Here is a 23,263-nt window from a genome sequence, read left to right as displayed (position 1 = left end):
AGTGTTTAATCTATTATTACAGGGTAGCCAGCCGGTATGAGAAGTGGCTAACCTCCCTGTCCTTCTTTTCTTCCTATTCATGCGCATTTTGAACATCAAGGCCACTTCAGTGTTTAACAATAAATTATAGAGTAAACTTTCGTAATTATTCCAGACACTGCACACAGGACTGAGACACGAGAGTCCACGCAGTGATTTGCCTCTCTTGTCCGTGTCCTTCATGCTGTTTGAGAATTATTTAGAAACAAACAAGCCCAAGCTACCCTTGTACATTTTCAGTTGCTGTAACTGCTGGCCTTTCTATAAGCAAGAGCAGTGCACAACTGGCCGAGAGTAACAGCAGCTTAAATTGCACTTCAGCTTTCAGCTACATCTACAGCACTGCTTGCAGCTCGTACAGAGGGCAACATGTTGGTCTAGAATGCCAGAGTGTCCAGCTCTCCACTGCATGGTTCACATCTACAGACAACATGAAGATTGATATAGGCCACATGCAAGCTTGGGAACCCCCAATGAAGAGCCTTTTTTAGGATGCGGATGCAACTCTTTTGGCTGTGAGAAGCACTGTCTGAACTAGCACAAAAAATCAAACAGCGGCGAATCGGCCGGGTTAGTTTCCGAACAATTTGAGCTATGTGGCAAAACTTTTCTGTCAGCAGTGTTATCATTCCCACAGCCTGTCGCAGACTTATCTTGCACAATATTCTCTGTTCTGTTCTACGTACTACCAAGAGCTCTTCTGACCGCTTTTGACGTCCAAAACACTTGATGCAGCTCCAGTGACAAACAAAGAAAACGCAAGGAATGCACGTCATTGGGACTACGTGCATGATTAGATGTAGCCTATATGCTCAACTGCAGCCCTGAGCGCGACGCTCTGCCGTTTCGACATGGGTACTACAAACAGTGTATGCGAGTAAACATAATATTGGAGAGAATAAAGTGAAAAAAAATGACACATCTCTGCTCAAAAGTGGTCACAAACACGTGTGTGACAAACACACATGTGTTTACGCACCGTCAATATAGACAAAATTTAACTTGCAGAAAAGACCTTTCAATTTCATGTCTTAAAAACCAGAAGTGCTAAAAGGTAACAACGATCTAAGGAAACAACGAGGACAAGCGTTGACTTCCAACTAAAATTTTATTGCAAAGCAGTAAGAATATATACCTGACACATACATCACAATCAAATCAATCAATGCACAAAGATAAAATCATTACATAAATAAAGAAAAAAGTGAAAACTAAGCAGCAGTGAATTTACAAAAAAATCGTGTGTCGGTGAGTTCAAGTGATCTAGTTTTTTTCCTTCTTGAAATTTTGGCGCAAGCACGCAGGGACACAGAAAGGAAGACTAATGGGCGTAATCTAACAACTTATTGTTTTTTTGGTGACCAGAGAGCGCAGATCCGAGGAGTATAAAGGGAATGTTTTTCAAAAAAATCAACCAGTTGTTAGATTGCGCCCATTTGTCTTTCTGTTTCCCCGTGTGCTTGCACGAAAACGTCAAGATGAATATATTCCAACTAGGCCGAATCGCGGTTTTGCTTTCTTTTTTTCGTTGGTGCAACAAAAGGCTTGCTGATACAGCTTCGACTTGCTATTGCAGCCACCTCAATGATGAGCCTTAATTACACTATCGTTAGAGTGATTAGCCAGCGCAGTTGTTATAGCAAACAACGGCTTGCCCTTGTATTATGTGCAATGAGTTGCCAGGAAACCATCAGATCTCTTTTTTACTTTCTGGTTATGTTCAAGTAATCGCACATTGAGGCATCTGCCTGACTGTCCGATGTAACTGAGACCGCAGGTGCAGGGTACTTCATATACTGCCTTCTTCACACAATGAACAAACTTCATCTTGTGCTTAATTTTCTATTCGTTAGGAGGTCTTCTTACAGAATTAGTCCTTGCACACAACTGCAACAACTTACTCTGCACAGAAAATACCACCGAGACCCCCGCCCTTTGACCAATTTTGTTTAAGTTGTGTGAAATTCCATGCATGTATGGGATCACAGCGACTTTCTTACTCAAAGCTGCCTGAGAAACAGTCCCTTCAAGAGGCATTTAACGCTGTTCAAAGACTGCCCAACACCACCCACTCTGATGCAAGAGATACCCGAAAATGGATCCCTGATGTTCTTGGACCTGAGGCTTTCATTTTCAAGTAGCCATATATGTTGGAGCTACGAGCCTCGTTCTAAAAAACCTTTGTTGCCTTTCGCCTCAGCATATAGCAAGCTGATCAAGCGCGGCGTTGTCCGTGCTTGTTTGCACAACGCACTCATGATGTCATGCATCATTCAATTCAGGAAAGTTTCATAGGGCAGATAGCCCATATGAGGGCAGCTGGGTATCCTAGCCACTTGCTGGTATTCGTATCAGAAAAACTGCTAAAAGACTCGAAAGTCAGTTTCACGTGCTCTGTTTCTCATGCAGCCGTGAGTAAGAAGGTGGTTGTGGTCCCATACTTGCATGAAATATCACACAATTTAAAGGATATTGCTCAGAGGGCGGGGATCTCGGTGGTATTTTCTGCGCCAAATAAGTTGTCGCAGTTGTTTGCAAGAACTAATCCTGTAAGAAGACCCTCCTAACGGGTGTAAAATTAAGCACCCGAATAATTTTGTTCAATGTGTGAAGAAGGCAGTATATGAAGTACCCTGCACCTGCGGTCTAAGTTACGCCGGACAGTCAGGCAGATGCCCCAATGTGCGATTACCTGAACATAACCAGCAAGTAAAAAAGGTCTGATGGTTTCCTGACGACTCATTGCACAGAATGCAAGTGCAAGCCGGTGTTTGATAAAACAACAGTGCTGGCTAATCACTCTAACGATAGTGTAATTAAGGCTCATCATTGAGGCGGCAGCGATAGCAAGTCGGAGCTGCATCAGCAAGCCATTAGACCAACGATCAAAAAAAGAACTAGATTACTTGAACTCACCTGCACAAAATTTTTCTTTGTAAATTCACTGCTTAGTTATTTTCTTTATCTTTGTTCCTTGATTGATTTCATTGTGATGTCATGTGACAGGTATATATTCTTGCTGCTTTGCAATAAAATTTTAGTTGGAAGTTAGCGCTTGTCCTAGTCGTTTCCTTAGACCATTGTTACTTTTTAGCGCTTCAGCTGTTTTAGACAAGAATACCAACTAGCCCTCTTCCGCCTCTTGCTTTCACTTTGGCCGGATATATCGCCCACGCCGCCGAAGGCTTGGTCAAAGCTTTCGCCAGCTGGACATTTCTATCAGGTTTAGCTAAGGCCAGCAGCGTGTACCGTCGTCAAATCATGACGCCGGTACAACTTCAGCTTCCATCGCCGCAAAGAAGTGGACGACCGCAAATGACATCTACAAATAAACATGGTGGTCAAACAATTTTACGAGTTACTGATACAATGCTTTACTAATTAGTCTATATCTGCGTACAGTGATTATTCTCTGATTAAAACCACATTCTTCTATACTTTCATGGAGGAGGTCACGCCTAACCCTCGCAAGTGGAAAGTGCACAGGGAAAACCGGCCTGCGATACGACAACCAAATTGGTTTTTTGATTACTTGACAGAAGGGTGTTTTTTTCACCCATAATCACCTGGAGTAGCCTGTTCGAAATCCTGCTTGTTCCTTTGGTTGATTGAATTCTAATGTTTTCTTTACTCTGTTAGCAATTACCCTTGTAAGTAGCTTGTATACTACAGAGAGCAAGCTGATCGGCCTGTAATTCTTCAAGTCCTTGTCATCTCCTTTCTTATGTATTAAGATGATGTTAGCGTTCTTCCAAGACTCTGGTACTCTTCCCGTCAGGAGAGACCTCATAAACAGGGTGGCTAGTTTTTCTAACACAATCTGTCCTCCATCTTTCAGCAGATCTGATGTTACCTGATCCTCACAAGCAGCTTTGCCCCTTTGCATGCTCCCCAAAGCTTTTCTGACTTCTTCTATCATTACTGGTGGGGTGTAATCTGGGTTACTGCTAGTTCTTATAGTATTAGGGTCGTGGTTGTCTCGGCTACTGTACAGATCTCTGTAAAACTCCTCCGCTATTTTAACTATCCTATCCATATTGGTAGTTATTTTGCCTTCTTTGTCCCTTAGTGCATACATCCGACTTTTGCCTATCCCAAGTTTCCTCTTCAATGCTCTGACACTTCCTCCATTTTTCAGAGCGTGTTCAATTCTCTCCATGTTATACCTTCTTACATCGCATACCTTACGTCTATTAATCAACTTCGAAAGCTCTGCCAGTTCTATTTTGTCTGTTGTACTTGACACTTTCATAACTTGACGCTTCTTAATTAGGTTCTTCGTTTCCTGGGAAAGCTTGCCAGTGTCGTGTCTAACTACCCTGCCTCCAACTTCCACTGCACACTCCGTAATGATACTCGTCAGATTATCATTCATTGTGTCTACGCTAAGGTTGGTTTCCTCACTAAGAGCCGAGTACCTGTTCTGCAGCGACACTCTGAATTCCTGTACTTTCCCTCTCAGTGCTAGCTCATTGATTGGCTTCTTGCGTATCAGTTTCTGTCGTTCCTTCTTCAAGTCTAGGCGAATTCGAGACCGTACCATTCTATGGTCACTTCATCGTACCTTGCCAATCACTTCCACATCCTGCACGATTCCAGGGTGTGCACTCATTATAAAGTCTATTTCGTTCTTATTTTCGCCATTAGGGCTCCTCCATGTCCACTTGCGGTTTTCTCGTTTTCGGTAGAAGGTATTCAAAATCCGTAAATTATTGCGTTCTGCGAATTCTACTAGTAGCTCTCCTCTGGCGTTTCTAGTACCGATGCCATAATCTCCTACTGCCTGGTCTCCAGCCTGCTTCTTCCCTACCTTTGCATTAAAGTCGCCCATCACTATAGTATACTGTGTTTTTACCTTACTCATTGCCGATTCCACGTCTTCATAGAAGCTTTCAACTGAAGCGTCATCATGGCTGGATGTAGGCGCGTAAGCCTGTACTACCTTCATCTTGTATCTTTTATTCAGTTTAATTACAATACCTACCACTTTTTTATTAATGCTATAGTATTCCTCTATGTTGCCAGCTATGTTTCTGTGAATTAGGAACCCCACTCCCAGTTCTCTTCTGTCTGCCAAGCCCCTGTAGCAAAGGACGTGCCCATTCTGTAGCACCGTATAGGCCTCATCGGTCCTCCTAACCTCACTGAGCCCTATTATATCCCATTTAACACCCTCTAGCTCCTCGAATAGTACAGCTAGACTTCCCTCACTAGATAAGGTTCTAGCATTAAACGTTGCCAAGTTCAGGTTCCAATTTACCACATTCATACTATCAATCAGGTAATAGAGAAATGCTCAGAGTATAACCAACCCCTATACATAGCCTTCATAGATTACGAGAAGGCGTTTGATTCAGTAGAAATATCAGCCGTCATGCAAACACTGCGGAATCAGGGCGTAGACGAAGTATATATAAACATTCTGGAAGAAATCTACAGGGGATCAACTGCTACCATAGTGCTTCATAAAGAAAGCAACAGAATACCAATCAAGAAGGGTGTAAGACAGGGGGACACAATTTCCCCAATGCTATTTACCGCGTGCTTACAGGAGGTTTTCAGAAGCCTAGAATGGGAACAGTTAGGGATAAGAGTCAATGGAGAATACCTTAGTAACCTGTGCTTCGCCGATGACATTGCATTGCTGAGTAACTCGGGGGACGAATTGCAACTCATGATTACGGAGTTAGACAAGGAGAGCAGAAAGGTGGGTCTTAAAATTAATCTGCAGAAAACGAAAGTAATGTACAACAACCTCGGCAAGGAGCAGCGCTTCGAGATAGGTAATAGTGCACTTGAAGTTGTAAAAGACTATATGTCTACTTAGGGCAGGTAATAACCGCAGAGCCGAACCACGAGATTGAAGTAACTAGAAGAATAAGAATGGGGTGGAGCACATTCGGCAATCACTCTCAAATTATGACAGGTAGATTGCCACTATCCCTCAAGAGGAAGGTATATAACAGCTGTATCTTGCCGGTACTTAGCTACGGAGCAGAAACCTGGAGACTTACAAAGAGGGTTCAGCTTAAATTGAGGACGACGCAGCGAGCAATGGAAAGAAAAATGGCAGGTGTAACCTTAAGAGACAAGAAGAGAGCAGAGTGGATTAGGGAACAAACGGGGGTTAAGGATATCATAGCTGAAATCAAGAAGAAGAAATGGACATGGGCAGGGCATGTAGCGCGTAGACAGGATAACCGCTGGTCATTAAGGGTAACTGACTGGATTCCCAGAGAAGGGAAGCGGGTTAGGGGGAGACAGAAGGTTAGGTGGGCAGATGAGATTAAAAAGTTTGCGGGTATAAATTGGCAGCAGCAAGCACAGGACCGGGTTAACTGGAGGAACATGGGAGAGGCCTTTGTCCTGCAGTGGACGCAGTCAAGCTGCTGCTGATGATGATGATGATGAATCACCTGGATCAAAGGGCGAGGCCATGAGCTTATCATGATCAAACAAAGGAACGATAAAAGCAGGAGGCCCCTTTGTAGACATGCGCTGGGATGAATCACGAACGCATTACAGCCACTACGCGAGACTGCGTGTCTTATGGTGGATTCGGTTTATTCGGTTGAAAATTTCGAAGTTGAAAAGGGAAAAGTACCAACTTTTTACAGCTTCAGCAGCAGGATATACCCAACGACGATATTTAAGCACGCCGCGCACAATGTAGCAACTCACTATAAAATAGAGTGTACTAGAACAAGGAGAGTGCCCGGAACGGCCGCAGTACCAGTGCATTAAAAGTGAATCGCAAAGAGGGTGAATCCGCTTGTGGCGCTGCGATCGGTAGTGTGTAATTAACGTCTTCTAGATTTCTTGTGCCTGTCGGATGAGTGCGAAACGCCGGTAATCTATGACAGCGCTGCCTACGTAGGAATAAGGTCTTTGTACTTGGCCTTTGAGATCGGCAATTTTGGCGTTTGTCACAGATTTCAGAGGATGTCTTGTATTAAATAAGTTGCTTGTTGAATGACGGCGTCACTTAGGTAGAGTTAATCCAAATTAAATTACGTTTACGCCTTTTTAGAACTTTCTACGTTGTGTTTGTTGCATATAAGCTCCAAAAACGTACACCCCTACTTGAGTGGCGCAACCGCCGTAGTTCCCACGACCGCCGCTCCCCAAGTGACCGCCGGTAATCCGGCAACACGGAAGAAAAAAAGGTGTGTCCGGCAGGCACGGGAGATCAAGGAGGCGTTGGTGTAATGTGTTATCGTTTCAAGAACCGCACGCAGTTTCCACTAAGTGGTCGAGGGGTAGAATGCTCGCTTCCCACAAAAAAAAACCCAAGTTCGAATCCCATTTGTGGACGATAATTTTTTAAATTTTATTTCTAAAAGTGTCTTGGTTGGCCTTTATTTTTTTAAATGTAGCTTCAGTTGTTACATAATGCTACAAAAAATCCCACGAAATATAAAGTAAAAAACAACAACTTGACAGCGAGCGCATTTATTTTTAGCGCTACCACACGAGATTCAACGAAAACTTAAAAGCATGGCTTCCGAAATGTTAGCGAATAAGGGTACGCACACACTAGCGGGAAGCGTGCCACCGCTGCATGACGCGCGTCTTCGCCGCCGAGCGGTGAAAAGCGGCACGCTGGCCACATCTGCGGTAGTCACGTTACAACAGTCTCGAGCGGTCTCGCAGTGGCTCGCGAAATTTCGCGCGCTTTTTCGTCGTCTGTTCTGAGCTCTCCGACTTTACGGTGCAATCGTGCGAACAATGGCCGGCGACGACGATCTCCTCGCAACGCTCAACGTTACCATGATGGCGTGTCTGCTGTTGCTTCAGCGTCGCCGCTCTCGAAATGCGCCGCAAAGATATTGGGTGCTGTTATGCCTGCGAGTCCACAGCGAACGGCCGTGCCTCTCAAAAAGGCAATCTGTGTCAAGGCCAGCCCGCAGCCCGCCTGACGCGATCAACGACTCAACGGCGTCAGCACGCCACGGCGCCTTTCTGTCGGCGCCTCTCTGGCGCCCACCTGCAGTGAGTCAGCGCACGTGCCAGCGAGCCCGTCGAGTAAACAATGGGCGTCTTCATGTCTGGGGGTCTGACGCATTGCGCGGCGACCCCATTGGAGGAGTCTGCCATGACGACCAGCGGCGCTTCTGATTGGACATTTTGGTTGGACCCGGTGCAAATAAAAGAAGCCCTGCGGCGCGTCGCGATCGGCGGTCCTAGGGAAAACAGACATGTGTGTCAGAGCGGACCCGTTTGAGAGCAGACCTATGTGTTAGAGAGAAGAGCTCGGCTCTTCGAGTCTCTGTCGGCCCCAGTGCCGAATTCGTAACGCCTCTGTATATATGCTGTACATAAAACTTGTTTGACCTCACCGTCGTCTCGTCCGCTCGTCTATCAGCTTTGCGCAGAAGCAGTCGCGAGCTGAGAAACCTACGCTACCAAACGGCAGGTGACCTTTCCGGCGGAGTTCGAAGCAGTGGCGCCTTCGGGACCGTGTTGGCGTCGCCGTCTTTCGCAACAGTGGTTGGCAGCTGCGGGATCGGCCGGCGTCAGCGACATCGATGCGGTGAGTGCCTGATGTTTTCCCCCCAGTTCACCAGACTACTCTAGCTCAGGTTGTAGTAGTCTAGAGAAGGGCTGTGTGAAGCATTGAAGGGAGCTTTGATCGTTTCAAGTCAAGTCGAAGCGCTTTGAAACCAAAGTTAATGCAGAGGGGGTAAACACGGGAGTGTAAAAAATTGCTTGCGCGTCTTGCTAGTAGGCTTATAGTGGGTACGGCAAGTAGATTCTTAACAGGGGCAAACAGCAAGAGGCTAGTGTGAACGATGGAGAACCTTAAAGTGAAGGAACTCATCGAAATTTGTGAGGAACTCGGCATTACTTTGGGCCGGGCGAAACGAAAGCAAGCGATCCTTGAGATCATGAAGCATGAGGGAGTGTCGGCTGAGGAAGTCGATGAGGCCTGGGTGGATATCAAAGCACGCCGCGAGGAGGCTGAAAGGCGAGAAGCTCGCGAACGTGAGGAGGCTGAAAGGCGCGAAGCTCGCGAAGAAGCTGAAAGGCGCGAAGCTCGCGAAGAAGCTGAAAGGCGCGAACGTCGCGAGGAGGCCGAGAGACAGGAGCGCCTCGAGTTGAAACGAATAGAATATGCAATCCTACAGTGTTCGCAGGCGCCTAGCGTAGCTTCTCCGACGATTCAGGTCAGCGATTTTAGAATGCGGGACCAACTGCCACCGTTCGTACTAGGCGAGGACATGGCGAAGTATCTCGTCAAGTTTGAACACGTCTGTGAGCGAAACGCTTTGGAGCGGTCTCTTTGGGCGCAGAACCTGTTAGCTCTTCTTCCCGGCGAAGTGTCCGACGCGATAACTTGCTTGTCGAGGGAAGCGTTTGAGTGCTATGACGAGGTTAAGGAAGTGCTCTTGAGACGTTATAAGTTGTCACCCGAGGCTTTCAGGCAAAGGTTCCGGTATGCTGAAAAGGGGAATGAGTCACACGTTGACTTCGCGTTTCGTCTTAAGGCCGATTTAATTGAATGGCTCAAGGGCGAAGGTGTTTATGACGACCGCGATGAAGTGGTGGAATGCGTTGCATTGGAGCAATTCTACCGCTGCATCGAAGATAATGTCAGACTTTGGCTGCAGGACAGACTTGGTGAAGTACAGCTAAACAAGGCAGCAGAGTTAGCTGAGGAGTATTATACTCGCTGAAAGTTGCATAGCAGGGTAGTGCGCGTTGAAAAGGTTGAAAGAAAAGAGGGCTTTTCAAAGAAACCTGATCAACGGAAACCCGCTCCGCACCGTAATTTCAAGAAGGACCCGTCTCTTACGAAGGACAGTGTAGGGGAAGAGCAAACAGAAGCGGAGAAATCGAGTGAGGTTTCTACCACACAGGCATTAGAACCGGAAAACAAACGGAAGCCGCTAATCTGCTACAACTGCAAAAAGGAAGGACACATCGCGAGAAACTGCCAGGAAAAGTTTGCCTTCGCAACGATCCGAGAATTAGAAAAAAACACGCGGTTGTTGGAGCCGTATCTCCAAGAAATTATGGTGAATGGGAAAACGTGCCGAGCACTTAGAGACTCCGCGGCAACCATGGATGTTGTCCATCCTTCATTGGTGTCTCCGGATGACTTTACAGGAGAATGCGCGTGGATCAGGCAAGTCGCCGAGGAGCAGAGTGTTCGCTTACCAATCGCCACCGTTGTCATTGAAGGCCCGTTCGGTAAGCTTCGCACCGAAGCGGCTGTGTCTGCCGCGCTAAACGATCGTTTTCCTTATCTTTTCTCCAACAACTCAGAGCAGCTTCTCAAAGAGCAGGGCAAATCGTTCTTCCCCAACTGCATGGCCCTCACGCGATCGCAAGCGCGGAAGCTATCGCGGCAGCTTGATCTGTTTCAATGCAGTGAACTCTCAAGTGACCTTGTCGGCGGGTCGACGGAACCCCAGAAAGGAAATTTTCCGCATGAGTCATGTGAGCGGTCACGCGAGCGGCCCGTCGCGGAAGCGGCCGGCGAGGTATGCGTAGGGGTAGACGACATGGCGCCATTGAGTCAGAGCGAGAGGGTTGCAACGCTCTCGCCTGTAGCGGAAAGTTGGAGCGAGCTGCCGAGAGTTGATCGAGAGACGCTCATTCAAGAGCAGCGCGAGGACCTCTCGATTAAAGCGCCAGTGGAAAGCCACATGAAAGCTTCACAAATGTTGTCGGAGCACTACGAGAAATCGGTGAAGAAGCGCGCTTTTGAAGTTCATAATCAGGTAATGCTGCTGCAGCCGTCCAAAAGGAACAAGCTTGAGATTCATTGGGAAGGGCCCGCCAAAGTGATATCGAAGCTTCCCGATACGAATTATGAAGTGAAATTAGGAAGGCGGTGGAACAACATTTATCACAGTAACTTGAAAGCAGTCGTAAATTTACTTTTAAGTGCTTCAGAGGAAGAGGGAGCGGAAGTTTTGAGTACTAGTGAGGTAATCGAAGGGAGATCGAAAGTAATCTGGGAGCAAATAAACCTAGAGCCTAGGTTAAGTGAAGCCCGGAAGGAGGACCCGAGAAGGATTGTTTCCGTGTTTGGAGACGTGTTTTCGGACGGCCCCGAAAACACGAGGGTGATCGAACACGATATCGAGCTAAGCGGTGAGGAGTCAATCCGTAGCCAGCCGTATCGTTGTTCCCCTGTGCAACGTCGCAAGTGTGAGCCGCTCTTGGTGCCGCATAGGTATCGTCGCCTAAAAGTGGCCGGTTACTGAGGTGGAGCATGTTGCTCCACAGCGCAACTTTGACGTTCGCTATCAAAAAAAAGGGAAAGCTAAACGCTAATGCAGGTGCATTGAGCAGTGCGTTCTAGCTAGTACCTTCTCAACCTTTCGGTTTCTCGCTGGCAATTCGGGGCAAAATTTTGACCTCATCACGACCTGGGCTGAGCGCTCTCGTTCAGAGTGATCTCAAGGGGCCAACTTTATGTGGTATTCTAATTCGTTGCGTTGTTGTAAGTGTGAAAAATTCAAGTTCTTACTTTAAGGGTCTTTTGTCCCACATGTGCCTCTTGATGTAGAGGGAACGAAATTCCGATAGACACTTAGCTAGGTATATGTTGTACTATACTTTGTCTGGTGTTCTGTCGGGTGACCGAGGGCACTTGCGTGTGTCGTGTGTTGTCTGTTGTCGAACCGTTCTTAGCAAGTTGCAGAACCATCGACAAGTGCTGAAACCGAAGATGGTCAGAAGAGACGAGCGAAGTTGGCCAGCAAGTTGTGGCGACGAGCCAGTGGAGCTGGGATCTGTCGTCAAGAATGGGATGTGTTCCCGGAACAGTCTGGAGCTGCGTTCTCCCCATGGCCCTGGAGGCGAACCTGGAGGGACCTGGCGAACGAGCGCGCCTGACATACGAGCCCCGTGGAAGCAGCTCGTCTTTTCGGCGCATTGTCTGGCGGCGGGGGTGCTGTTATGCCTGCGAGTCCACAGCGAACGGCCGTGCCTCTCAAAAAGGCAATCTGTGTCAAGGCCAGCCCGCAGCCCGCCTGACGCGATCAACGACTCAACGGCGTCAGCACGCCACGGCGCCTTTCTGTCGGCGCCTCTCTGGCGCCCACGTGCAGTGAGTCAGCGCACGTGCCAGCGAGCCCGTCGAGTAAACAACGGGCGTCTTCATGCCTGGGGGTCTGACGCATTGCGCGGCGACCCCATTGGAGGAGTCTGCCCTGACGACCAGCGGCGCTTCTGATTGGACATTTTGGTTGGACCCGGTGCAAATAAAAGAAGCCCTGCGGCGCGTCGCGATCGGCGGTCCTAGGGAAAACTGACATGTGTGTCAGAGCGGACCCGTTTGAGAGCAGACCTATGTGTTAGAGAGAAGAGCTTGGCTCTTCGAGTCTCTGTCGGCCCCAGTGCCGAATTTGTAACGCCTCTGTATATATGCTGTACATAAAACTTGTTTAACCTCACCGTCGTCTCGTCCGCTCGTCTATCAGCTTTGCGCAGAAGCAGTCGCGAGCTGAGAAACCTACGCTACCAAACGGCAGGTGACCTTTCCGGCGGAGTTCGAAGCAGTGGCGCCTTCGGGACCGTGTTGGCGTCGCCGTCTTTCGAAACAGTGGTTGCAGCGGTGAGATTCGTAGCGCCCTTCGTAACGTCGTCGGAGGCGCGCTTCGCAACAGCGGTGGCGTAGCGGTGGGATTTCGGAGGCCGTGCGTTCGCAACAGTGCATCCGCTTTGGAGGTACGGAGATACTGAAGGACAGGCCCACACACTGCTTCCCCATCTGCGAGCAAGGGATGAAGTCTATTTCCGAGAGTAAGTAATTTATATCATTCAGTGTTTAGTGCTGTTAAAATCAGTTAACGGCAAATTTTCAGGTGCCAAGAAGGGGCAATCAAAACGAGGTTTCATGCCTCCAACTTCGTCAATATAGGCATAATAAATTTCTACATGAATGCAAATCTTTTCAAGGATTGTACAAATCGCGCATGACATCGCATGGCATTCATGGTCGTGTGCACGAGGGGAAGGGAGTGCGCGGAAAGTCTGCCTCTTTAATTAACTGCGTTATGGCCACTCAGGTTTGTGATGATAATGGTCGACAGCCAAAAGTCCGTGAATGAGACGGCGGTCCCTTGGCTGTTTACTTCCCGTCTTTACTTCAGGAAGACTATGGGCCGAATAGTCTAACGAGGTCCCCCTAGGTAACTGTACGCCTATGCGCACATTCACTTTTCAATGGCCACTGTTGATTACCCGAGTATTGCGTATGGTCAAACATACATAAAAAATAATACTTGAAAACTCGGAATACTGATTCAGAAGCACTACTTCATGTCTTACTGGTGCGATGAATCAGGAACAAATTAATTCATTTAAATACATACAATACAATAAGTTCAAGAGACAATGATTTATTAAGAATTTAACATGTTCTTGTGTGAGAGCTGTTAGGTCCACACTGGCGATTTTTGTGTGCACAATAACAATATTCGAATTGAACAGGGCATTCATCCTAACACTGCCAAATACAGCCCATTTGATGTTCAAAAAAATACGTTCGGTGAGCATGAGGAACGTAGCCTAGCAATCTCTGTGAAAATTGACAAAACAATAGGGAACCGCCACTATTTCCCAATTTAATGTTGTGCCTTCCATCACTGAAAATAAGTGCATACACTGGTGAAGTATGCACAGTGTTAACAGATGCTGCTGAAGTGAAGTTTTATTAGGGGACATTGAATGACTGAACCTACACTGGGGTCCTAGAGTGCTGAGGCTTAAGAACTTCTGTAGCTTATTTAAGCACAAGTCTCTAGTTCTTGTCCAAGACCCACTGTAACTTTGCACATGCCCTTTCAGACACTGGTCATTCAGGAACAGTGGCTATTCGTTTCTACATATATACTGTATGCAATGTTTGCAATTGGAGTTCCTCCACAATGTCAGAGTTTCCTGGTACTGTTTGTGAAGAATATGTAGATTTCGATGCACAAGTAGGCAACATCTCCTAGCAGGCTATCCACAAAGAGGGCAGCTTGAGCCTTCTTGATAATAGTTCTCTCGACACCTGAAAAGCTGTTAATACTGACCGTGATGTCCGAAGAGTTGCAGCTATAATACTCAAGAGCTTCTAGGTATGCTCATAAATGTTCGATGATGGGTGCTGACAGAATGGTTGCATGGGGTAGCTTCTCATCAACTTTTAGCGTACTCTTAAACAAGACAGAGGAGAGAATATGCTTGCTTAACAGTGTGCTAAAATAAAATATATTGTAAAATGGATTACTAACATCTCCAAGCCTATGCTCTGTCAGGTTACATTCTTGTTGTATGAGCTCGCATGAGAGGGTGTCCTGAGAAACATGGCCTTGTCCTGGCAAAGTAGTGTTCGTAAGAAAACATTTTTCATATAAAGAATCGGTGAATAGAGGTTGTGTGCTCGAGTCGATGTTTTGACAAGCAAACTTGTCTTTTTCAAGGCTAGAATAGAACAGTTTCGGTCTAGCCTTGAGCAAGAGAAGTCCACTTGTCAAAATGTCGGCTTTAGCAAAGTACCTCTGTTTACAGATTTTTTATATTTTTTCCTTCCCGCCATTTTCATGCATTTAGGCAAAAATGGCCATATTTGGTATTTATATACACCATAAAAACTACAGAAAAGCCCTCAGTAGCCTCTAATTTATGATCTTAAATGAAAGCAGCACGATAGGAGTGCAAGGAACAAAAAAAAAGCAACACCCTAAAATCCGGTTTCTAGTAATCAGCCTCATTTTTCAGTTTCCTCCGAATGCCACCAAGGACTTTTGATCATTGCTCAGTCTCGTTGGACCACTTATCGAGAGAAGAGTGACGCCGTTTCAGCTGTCAATTTCTGCACATGAAAGGCTGGCGATGACCCTGGGGTAAGGCAATCAAAAGAAAAGTAATAATCAAGTAACACATTTGCAGCTCTGTACTGCATGCTAAAGCATAGCTACACCAAAACCTATGTTTACTAATATAGTAATATTCACGCTTTATGCTCAATACCATACATTCCAAGTTAGCACCATAGAATAGTTATTAGGTTATGGTCTTAAAATGAAAAAAAAAAACAGTTCCATGTTTATGTAACCTTAGCACATAGCATAGGTGGAAAACGACACCACTTGCCGAACGCAGATGAAGATATTCTGTCGTCATCTCTGTCATTTATTTCATGCCCATTCATCTGTCTATACACATTCTTTATTGTTTCTTTCATCTTTATTTATCTCATTACGTATTGCCCTCTTCCTTTTCCTAGGCGTTGAGCCGTGCTCCCTATCAGGCTGTGGAAATCAGGCGCTTTCTTCTTCTAATCATGAACACCTTTCCTTTCCCCCTTGTTCACTCAAACATCAGTCTGCTACACCCACAGTCACTTTTCGAATCCCACATTTAAACTAGGTTATGTGAGGCTATGCCATACTCTATTTTCGTCCCATTTTGCTTTACTTCCTCCTCGCTTTTACAGCACTTCTCCTCAGTCAAGTAAGTTTTCAGGAATACTAAATGACAAAGTTTTTCACATGTCGTTTGACACCTAATGAGAACATACACTGAAAGTTTTGTTGAGATCACTAGAAAGAGAAAAATCACTAGTTTCTTTTGCTTGGGGAAGTGGGAAGCCTGCATGACCTGCCTCTCTAGTTCAGCATTGCGATCGCTGTTTTGAAGCAAGAGCCATTCATTGTCTTCAGCAGCATTAAGCATCCAGCTCAGTGCAACAAAAGTAGATGTGTTGCCTTAAAAACATTTCTGTATTTTCAGATTTCTTGCTAATGGAGACACCTTCCGAAGTCTGTCATTCAACTTTCTGACAGGACGATCCACGTCAGATGAAATAGTAAGGGAAACAACGGCCGTGCTGTGACATGTTCTCAACCACTGTACATGAAGTTACCTCAGACAACTGGGGAGTGGAAAAGGGTAATGGGAGGACCATTCATACTAGATTTTTTATTTTAGTGGCTGATGTGTATCAGTGGCACATGAGGATTGCTGTGGTTTCATCATTTTTCTTTGAAAAATACATTCACAAGCAACTTATCTCATTGAACTTTTCATTAACTACATTAAGTAGTCTAAATTGAGTGCCTTTTTTTTCAAATAAAGAAGTCAGTGTTCCTCATGGCCATGCAACGTGCTACAGTTACAAAAATAACCAGAAATAAGTTATTCCTCTCAGTCCACTGGAATTATGCAAGCAGTTGGCCACAGCAAGGAGAATGATAAAGTGGTTGCTTGGTAACATTAAAACATCAGCAAATGAGTGGCTGGCAGTGCACTCCTTTGTGAAATGACAACAGGAAGTACTATACACTCAGGTTGCAGTAATGGTAAAATAATTTGAGCTCGGCTTGCAAAGTATTTCATTTTCAAGAGTAGTATGTTGTTACTTGTCGAATTCATTTAAAAATTGCTTTAGAAATTGCTTGGTGCCCATTCAGGTAAATGACTCTGATGCAGTAACTGCTTTTTGAATATTTAAATATATTCAAAATTTAATTTCATTGGTTCTGTGCTGGTACGTAATATGTTTCAAGCAATTGGTCTATTTTAGTCCGACAGTGTGTGTTGTAATGCTGTGAATGCTTCAATTATCTGCAAGCCACAACTCAGCTCCAACTAGGCATCTGCATAACTTTATGTTTAATTGTCATATTTCATGTTGCATTCCAGTGTTTATCATTGAACAAGCATTTTGTTCCACTGAGTTCATTTATATTGATTTTATTTTTTGTGGCTCTTGATGGATCTAGATTGCTGCAGATATGGAGGAATTTTGGAATTTTCCTAATTGTTTGGGAAGCATAGATGGAAAACATGTCATCATTGAATGCCCAAGGAATACCGGTTCAAGGAACTTAAACTACAAGAAAACCTTCAGTGTTGTTTTCCTTGCAGTGTGTGATGCACATTACAGGTGAAATTCTTTTTCTTACTGGCCTTCTCAAGTAGTAATGACAACGAATAGGCAACTTGGTTGAATTTTCTCTCATGGTCATTCTTGACTTAATCATGTGGGCTTAAGATATCATAACAAGCAGGTTGTCATACTCATTCAACATTATCTTCAATGGTGTTACAGTCACTTACGTTCATGCTAAACTGTGGGGTTCCACACTTGCATTATTACTTACACTCATAGATATTCATAACGATTTCCATTTGTTCTGATAGACTTTATTAATAGTAATACTGTTATCCCTTCCCTCTCTCTAGTACTCATTACCACTGCCACTGGCATGCCTTAAAACCTGTCGCCAGAAAGCAGTGTTGCATCTACGACAACACCATCACTCGCTCTTTTTTACACCTACCGGATGAGTGAGGAGGAAGTGAAGTCTGGGTGGTGTGCTGTATAACTATGTCTACTAGATTTTCTGTTTGGTTCTCCCACTGTGTGTTTTTCCCTTTTTAGCGTGAATATGGCAACAATAATGATGAGGAAGTGAAGCCTTTGGCGGGGAGGCTATGCCTCATTGTAAGACGTGATTAAAAGAGAGCAAAGTAGGTACAGACCAGTGTCGGATATCACACGTCTAAGTGGAAGGCTTCAAAGTTTCGCTTGCTTGGTGTTTAATCTTTCACATGCCTTGACATCACACAGACACATACATGTAGCGTTTCACTTACATCAAAGCACTGCGACCACAGCCCTAGTCAAACACATGACTTGTACGTAAACAGCCACATGGAACAAAAAGGTGGATCATCTTGCACAATATTTACTGTATTCATTTGCGGGGTGACCACTAAGCTTAATAAACTTTTCTTGTACACTGTATGCTCATTTTTGGAGTATAATTACATTTTGCAAGTTTTTACAGATGGCCAGTACATGTACTACTGGACTCGCTAGGGAAAACCAGTCCTTTGCACAAAGGCAACAATATGTGTTCTCATACAGCATTACCTATCACTGTATTCCAGATTTACATACGTTGACATGGGCCACTTTGGAGGCGAAGGAGACAGTGGAATTTTTTTAAGGTCCCGTTTGCCGGATTGCTTCAACAGAAGACTGTTTGGAGTTCCCCCGCCATCAAATGTCGGAAGCATAGGACTTATACCCTATGTATTAGTAGAAGATGAAGCCTTTCCCCTGAAGACTTTCATGATGCGACCCTACCCCCAGCGAGGCAAGTTTTGTTGCGCATGTGCAGCACAATTTCTTTGTTGATGCTGGACGATTATACAAATACAAAGAAAATTTTTATAGAAGATTCTACAAAAAAATCAATATAGAAATAGAGTTAACAGCTCATAGACACTACACAAGTTAAATGGAAGTAGTTAGACAATATCTGCACTACTGAGGCATATAGTTACTGTAAACTATGCGGAGAGATAGGAGTGTCAAAGGTAGCGTATACTTCGGAAGTGTGCAACTATGCATACCAAAGCAGACTGCAGGAGCTGAGTGTATTTGTCATGTCATTGAGTGGCTCTGCAGAAAGGCCTCCTACATTTGTGGGGATTCTTAATTGGGCTGTATTAAGCAGATGTTTATGGTAGTGTAGTTGACATTGTCAGTGTTTTATTGAATTTTGGAAAACTGACTTGTGTTTAGCCATTTCAATGATATACGCAACATTTTGACCTTTTAGCTAGTACTTGTAACATATAAAAAGAACCAATTCTTGAGAAAAGGGGCGGTGCAATCAAATTTAGAAGGTAAAGCAAGCATGTTGTGGCAAAGCATCGTCCCAATGCTTTGCCAGTTGGTATGTGGCAGAGGTTCTCGAAAGTTCTCGTTTGTTTTGTAGGTTCTTGTATGACGTGTGTGCGAGAAAGCCAGCGAGAGCAGACGATAATCAGCATGACATGCTTCACAGCCTTGTGTAGCCATGTGACCAAGCTACACAGCCATGTCACATGCTAATTCTGCGCCTAGAAATCAAAACCAAAAAAAAGGTCCACATAAAAAAATGATATTAATCTATTTAGCGAGAATAAATTAACCTTGATGAGTATATCATGCTTGCCGGAGAGCAAACAAAGCGCAAGCCACAAAAATGGTGCCAGCAATGCAGCTTCTGTGTACTGCTTAACTGCTTGCAATATCGCAGCCAGAATATTACATTACAGGATGACACTATGTATAAACTTCATGCCGAGTTCTTACATTCAGCCCTTGTGCTACGTACACATACACGGAAAGTTGTTTGCACAAACATAAAGCTTCTGCTTTGCACTCCAATACCTGCTGTAATGAGTAATAATACCTCATTATTTTTCATTTGATGTTCTTACGTGCGTTTCTTTGCTTACTTAATTTTCTTTAGAACTTCAGAAGCACCGGGGCAATCCTGCACAGCGTGCAGAGTACCTTCAGAGGGCGACCTTCAATTACAGGCTGAGCCGCGCACGCCGCCTCATTGAAAATGCATTCGGCATTATGTCAAGTAGGTGGCGGATTCTCCGCAGAGCCTTTAGGGCCTCAGAGACCACCACCGAAAACATCATCCGGGCATGTGTCGTGCTGCACAATTTCATGCTCCAGGAGTCGCCACACGCAAGGCTGACATATAATCCACCAGGCTATGTGGACCATGAGGACTGGCAGGGCAGCTGCATGGAAGGAGCTTGGAGGGACGGCGACGATGACCCCTCTATATTTAGGGAGCCCACTGCGTCTGGCTGTCACTCCGCTAGGTAAAATTTTGAACACCCTACCCTTTATGTTTTATACGTTTGGCATTACTATGTGCAATTCATTTTCTCAAAATAAGGTATTTGCTGAAAGGCATCTTGCTGTCGCAGTCACTCTTTCTTAAATCTTAATTTTAGAAAAGTACTGCCATTATTTTTGTAGAACTCGTGTTCTAATTTGCAAATGACAGTTCAGAGCAAATGTCAATAATTCTGTTCACTTTTATATTGTGTGCATCTACTTTGCAGAGTGGCGATAGATGTCCGGGAGAAGCTTGCCAAATTCTTTATGAATGAAGGCCAAGTTCCGTGGCAAGAGCGCATCGTCACTCGGGCAGGTCAGCGGGTAAACTGAAGCCTGAGTAAAGGCAGATACCCTTTATATCACTTGTTGTTGAAATTGTATTGTCAGTATATATTGTATTGTTCCTCCTTAAAAAGAACGGGACAGCGTTATAGCCTCAGTATGGAACTGGCATTCATCTTGTTTTGCTTTATTCCCAACTTCATCCTTCTTTTCTTTCCTGCTCCGGCTCTCGTGCTTTTTCTTCGCCTGTCTCAGGGCTCGTACCACTTCACCTAGGGCTCATAACACTTCACATTTTCCGGTTTCTTGTAATTACCCCTACTGGGGTAATATTTGCAGACTTTTCCTATTGACGCATATTCAACCGATCCACGTTCACCAGTGTACCAGACAGTCTTCAAAATTCCATTCTGGGTGGCTGTCTTGGTCACAGAGTAAGGACCGCAAAATTTGGCACTGTCATCTCTTATTCCTTTCCTCACTAATACGAGGTCGGTGACTTCAATGTCTGGCATGTCTGCTCGATGCCTCTTGTCGAAATTTTTTTTTCATTCATTTTCGGTATCTCTCCTCCTGTGATTTTTCTTGCCTCTCCTCAATGATCTTGATGTTTTTCAAGAGTCCTAACTCACGGTCTGCCTGCAAAATAGGGGTTTATACTGAAAAAACGCGCTGTAGATTGCACCCAAAGCCACTTGTATAGGATCGATTATGATGTATCCCGGCGGCTTCCAAAGAACATTTCCATCCACCAGGAAAACTATCGTACATCTTGATGTACTGTTTCACGTCCCGTATGGCACGTTCTGCCTGCCCATTCGCTGTGAGATGGTGTGGAGCACAGAACTTGATCGATATATTGTGATCCCGAGCCAATCTTGCTAGCTTTTCGCTCTTGAACGCAGGGCCCTTATCGCATACTATTGACCGCGTAGTCTTGAACATGCCTTTTTCGAGGAGGCCTATGACGCTATTTGCATCTTCTTTTCCTGCTTGTGCCACGACCATCCTCGTGTATTCATCTATGGCCAGAAGAAAAGCTTGCGTTTTATTGACTCCACCCGTTTCTTATTTAGTTTGGCAAATCCAGGTGAACTACTTTGAAAGGTACGTTCGAGTGGCAAGGTAGTATCATAGCATCCGTGGGCTGTTTATACTTGACTTTGTGTACTTGACACACATGGCAGGAATGAACGTACTGACTGACATCTTTCTTCGTGTGAGGCCACCAATTTGTTGTAGGTGCATCGAAATCCGTTGTGTCCTCCAGATTCTGGGCTATCGTGGTACAAACAAAGGACTCTGGAAACAAGTGTTGATGGGACTTCATAACAACTTTCAGTAAAAAACAAGTTGTCCGGAGCCTTCCAACAGCTTCACTTCATTGATTTGTTCGAATTTTTCTGTGTTGCTTCGTACCATCAACCTTGATAGAGCATCTGCATCAGTTAAAAGTGGCCTTGATCGATGCAAGATTGTAAAGTCGAATTGCTGCAAGTAATTCACCCATCTAGCAATACGTCCTTTAATTTGGCTCATATTCAAGAGATTAGTGAGGGCCTGGTGATCGGTGAACAAAGTGAACTTAGTACCTTCCAGGTACAAACGGAAGTACTCAGTGGCCTTCAGAACGGCCAGGACTTCCTTTTTTGTAGTCGTGTAGTTAGTTTCAGATGGCTTAAACGTGTAACTGTAGTAACCTACTAAGAGTCGCTTTTCTCGGCTGGATGCTTCAACATATTTTTGATACAACACTGCCCCAGTCCCATAATGTGAGGCGTCAGTGTTCAATTCAAAGCGTAAAGTGAAGTCTGGTAGGCATAGGACAGAGTCGGAAGAGATTCTGAGCACCAAGTCACGGTAGACTCTCTCACATTCGTCACTCCATTCAAAGGGAACGTCTTTATGTGTTAAACATGCGAGACATCTAGTTTTGACAGCAAAGTCCTTAATGAAAGTTCGGAAATGTCCTGCCCATCCCAAAAACACATGCAGTGAATAGACGTCATATGGTTTCTTCAACTGGGAGATCTTCTCAACGAACCCTTGTTTTGTGCTTTTGGTGTTCCCATCGAAGACTCATTTAAGAAGCACAACTTTTTGTTGAAAGAATGCACTCTTCTTAAAATTTACCTTGAGACGTGCCAAGTTCAAGGCGTTTCACACCTGAGACAGATGGTCCTGATGCTCAGCCTTTGTTTTGGAGAAGACTATTATGTCGTTTAGACAGAAAACACCAAGGAATAGCTTTAGCATGTCATTCATGGTCTTATGGAACCATGCTGGCGAGTTTTTCTAACCGAAAGGAAGCCAGTTATACTCGTAGAGATCGGATGGTGTGATAAAAGCTGTGCACATTTCTGTTTATTCGGTTAGTGGGATCTATCTGCCTTCCGAATGCGGTCAAAAGTTTCTTCTTCCACTGACTCCAAAAGCCACCACTGTCTTCCTGAATGCACATTTCATACCACTTGAGCACAACACCTCTCAAGTAAAAACGCATGTTAGTGATTTTATCATCATCAGAAAGCCACCCGTTTTTTTTTAGTGGCATATTCATAGAACTGAAGCAAACTTTCTGGATTTGAAGAGATACCGTCGAAGGCATCAGGCTCTACGAATTTAGGCTCCGGTTTCTCAGCATTCAGAGAGCTTATAAAGGATGTCATTATTTTGTTCTGTTGCATAATCTGTTCATGTTGCAGCTGAAGAGCCTTCAAAACGAGGCTCACCTCTTTCGTCAAGGACCGTTATCCTGAGTCTCTTCGACGCGCTGGTTCAAGAACTAGGTTGTAGAAGGTCGCCACATGCAAGTTTACTTTTACAGCACCTTTCCTTCCTAGTTCAGTAGCGTCCACAGCTGCCTTTCCCACAACCAGGTTTACGAGTTCTTCCGAGCAGAGCTCGCGAGGTAGGTCCACCGCTGCTTCATCTTGAACTTGGTACTTCGAAAAGATGATCCTGTCCGTGGAGGTCTCGTCAACGAAGAACGTCACCCACATGTTGGCTTCGATGGCCCGCTGCGCCAAAATAATGTAGTGTTTCAACTTAAAAGAATGGAGCAGCATTATAGCCTCAGTAGGGACTGGCGTCCATCATTCCCAACTTCATCCTACTGTGCTTTCCTGCCCCAACTTTTGTGCTTCTTCTTCTCCTGTCCTAAGGCTCATACCGCTTTATATATATGTACCTGTTTTTCTTAGCTAGGATCCTTTTTTTGTTCTTTTCTGTTATGTTGTATGTCGCCATATATATGCTTGTTTTTCCCAATAAAATTTATTTCTGAGTCAG

General features: G+C 44.9%; 1 protein-coding gene across 1 annotated transcript; it reads left to right on the top strand.

Annotated features, from left to right (window-relative positions):
* Window positions 1-7,712: 7,712 nt before the first annotated feature.
* LOC119169764 (uncharacterized) lies at window positions 7,713-20,192 on the top strand. The gene is given in 11 exon segments (XM_075881627.1): window positions 7,713-7,872; window positions 11,775-11,778; window positions 12,708-12,798; window positions 14,764-14,792; window positions 14,795-14,888; window positions 15,778-15,884; window positions 15,887-15,936; window positions 16,770-16,933; window positions 17,944-18,152; window positions 19,299-19,668; window positions 19,915-20,192. Coding segments are annotated over 11 exon segments (1,329 nt in total). The 5' UTR covers window positions 7,713-7,767; the 3' UTR covers window positions 20,021-20,192.
* Window positions 20,193-23,263: the final 3,071 nt, after the last annotated feature.

The sequence above is a fragment of the Rhipicephalus microplus genome, chromosome X, assembly GCF_043290135.1.
Source record: "Rhipicephalus microplus isolate Deutch F79 chromosome X, USDA_Rmic, whole genome shotgun sequence".
Lineage (NCBI taxonomy): Eukaryota > Metazoa > Arthropoda > Arachnida > Ixodida > Ixodidae > Rhipicephalus > Rhipicephalus microplus.
Note: the sequence above shows the minus strand (reverse complement) of the source record. Positions and strands in the feature narration are given on the sequence as shown.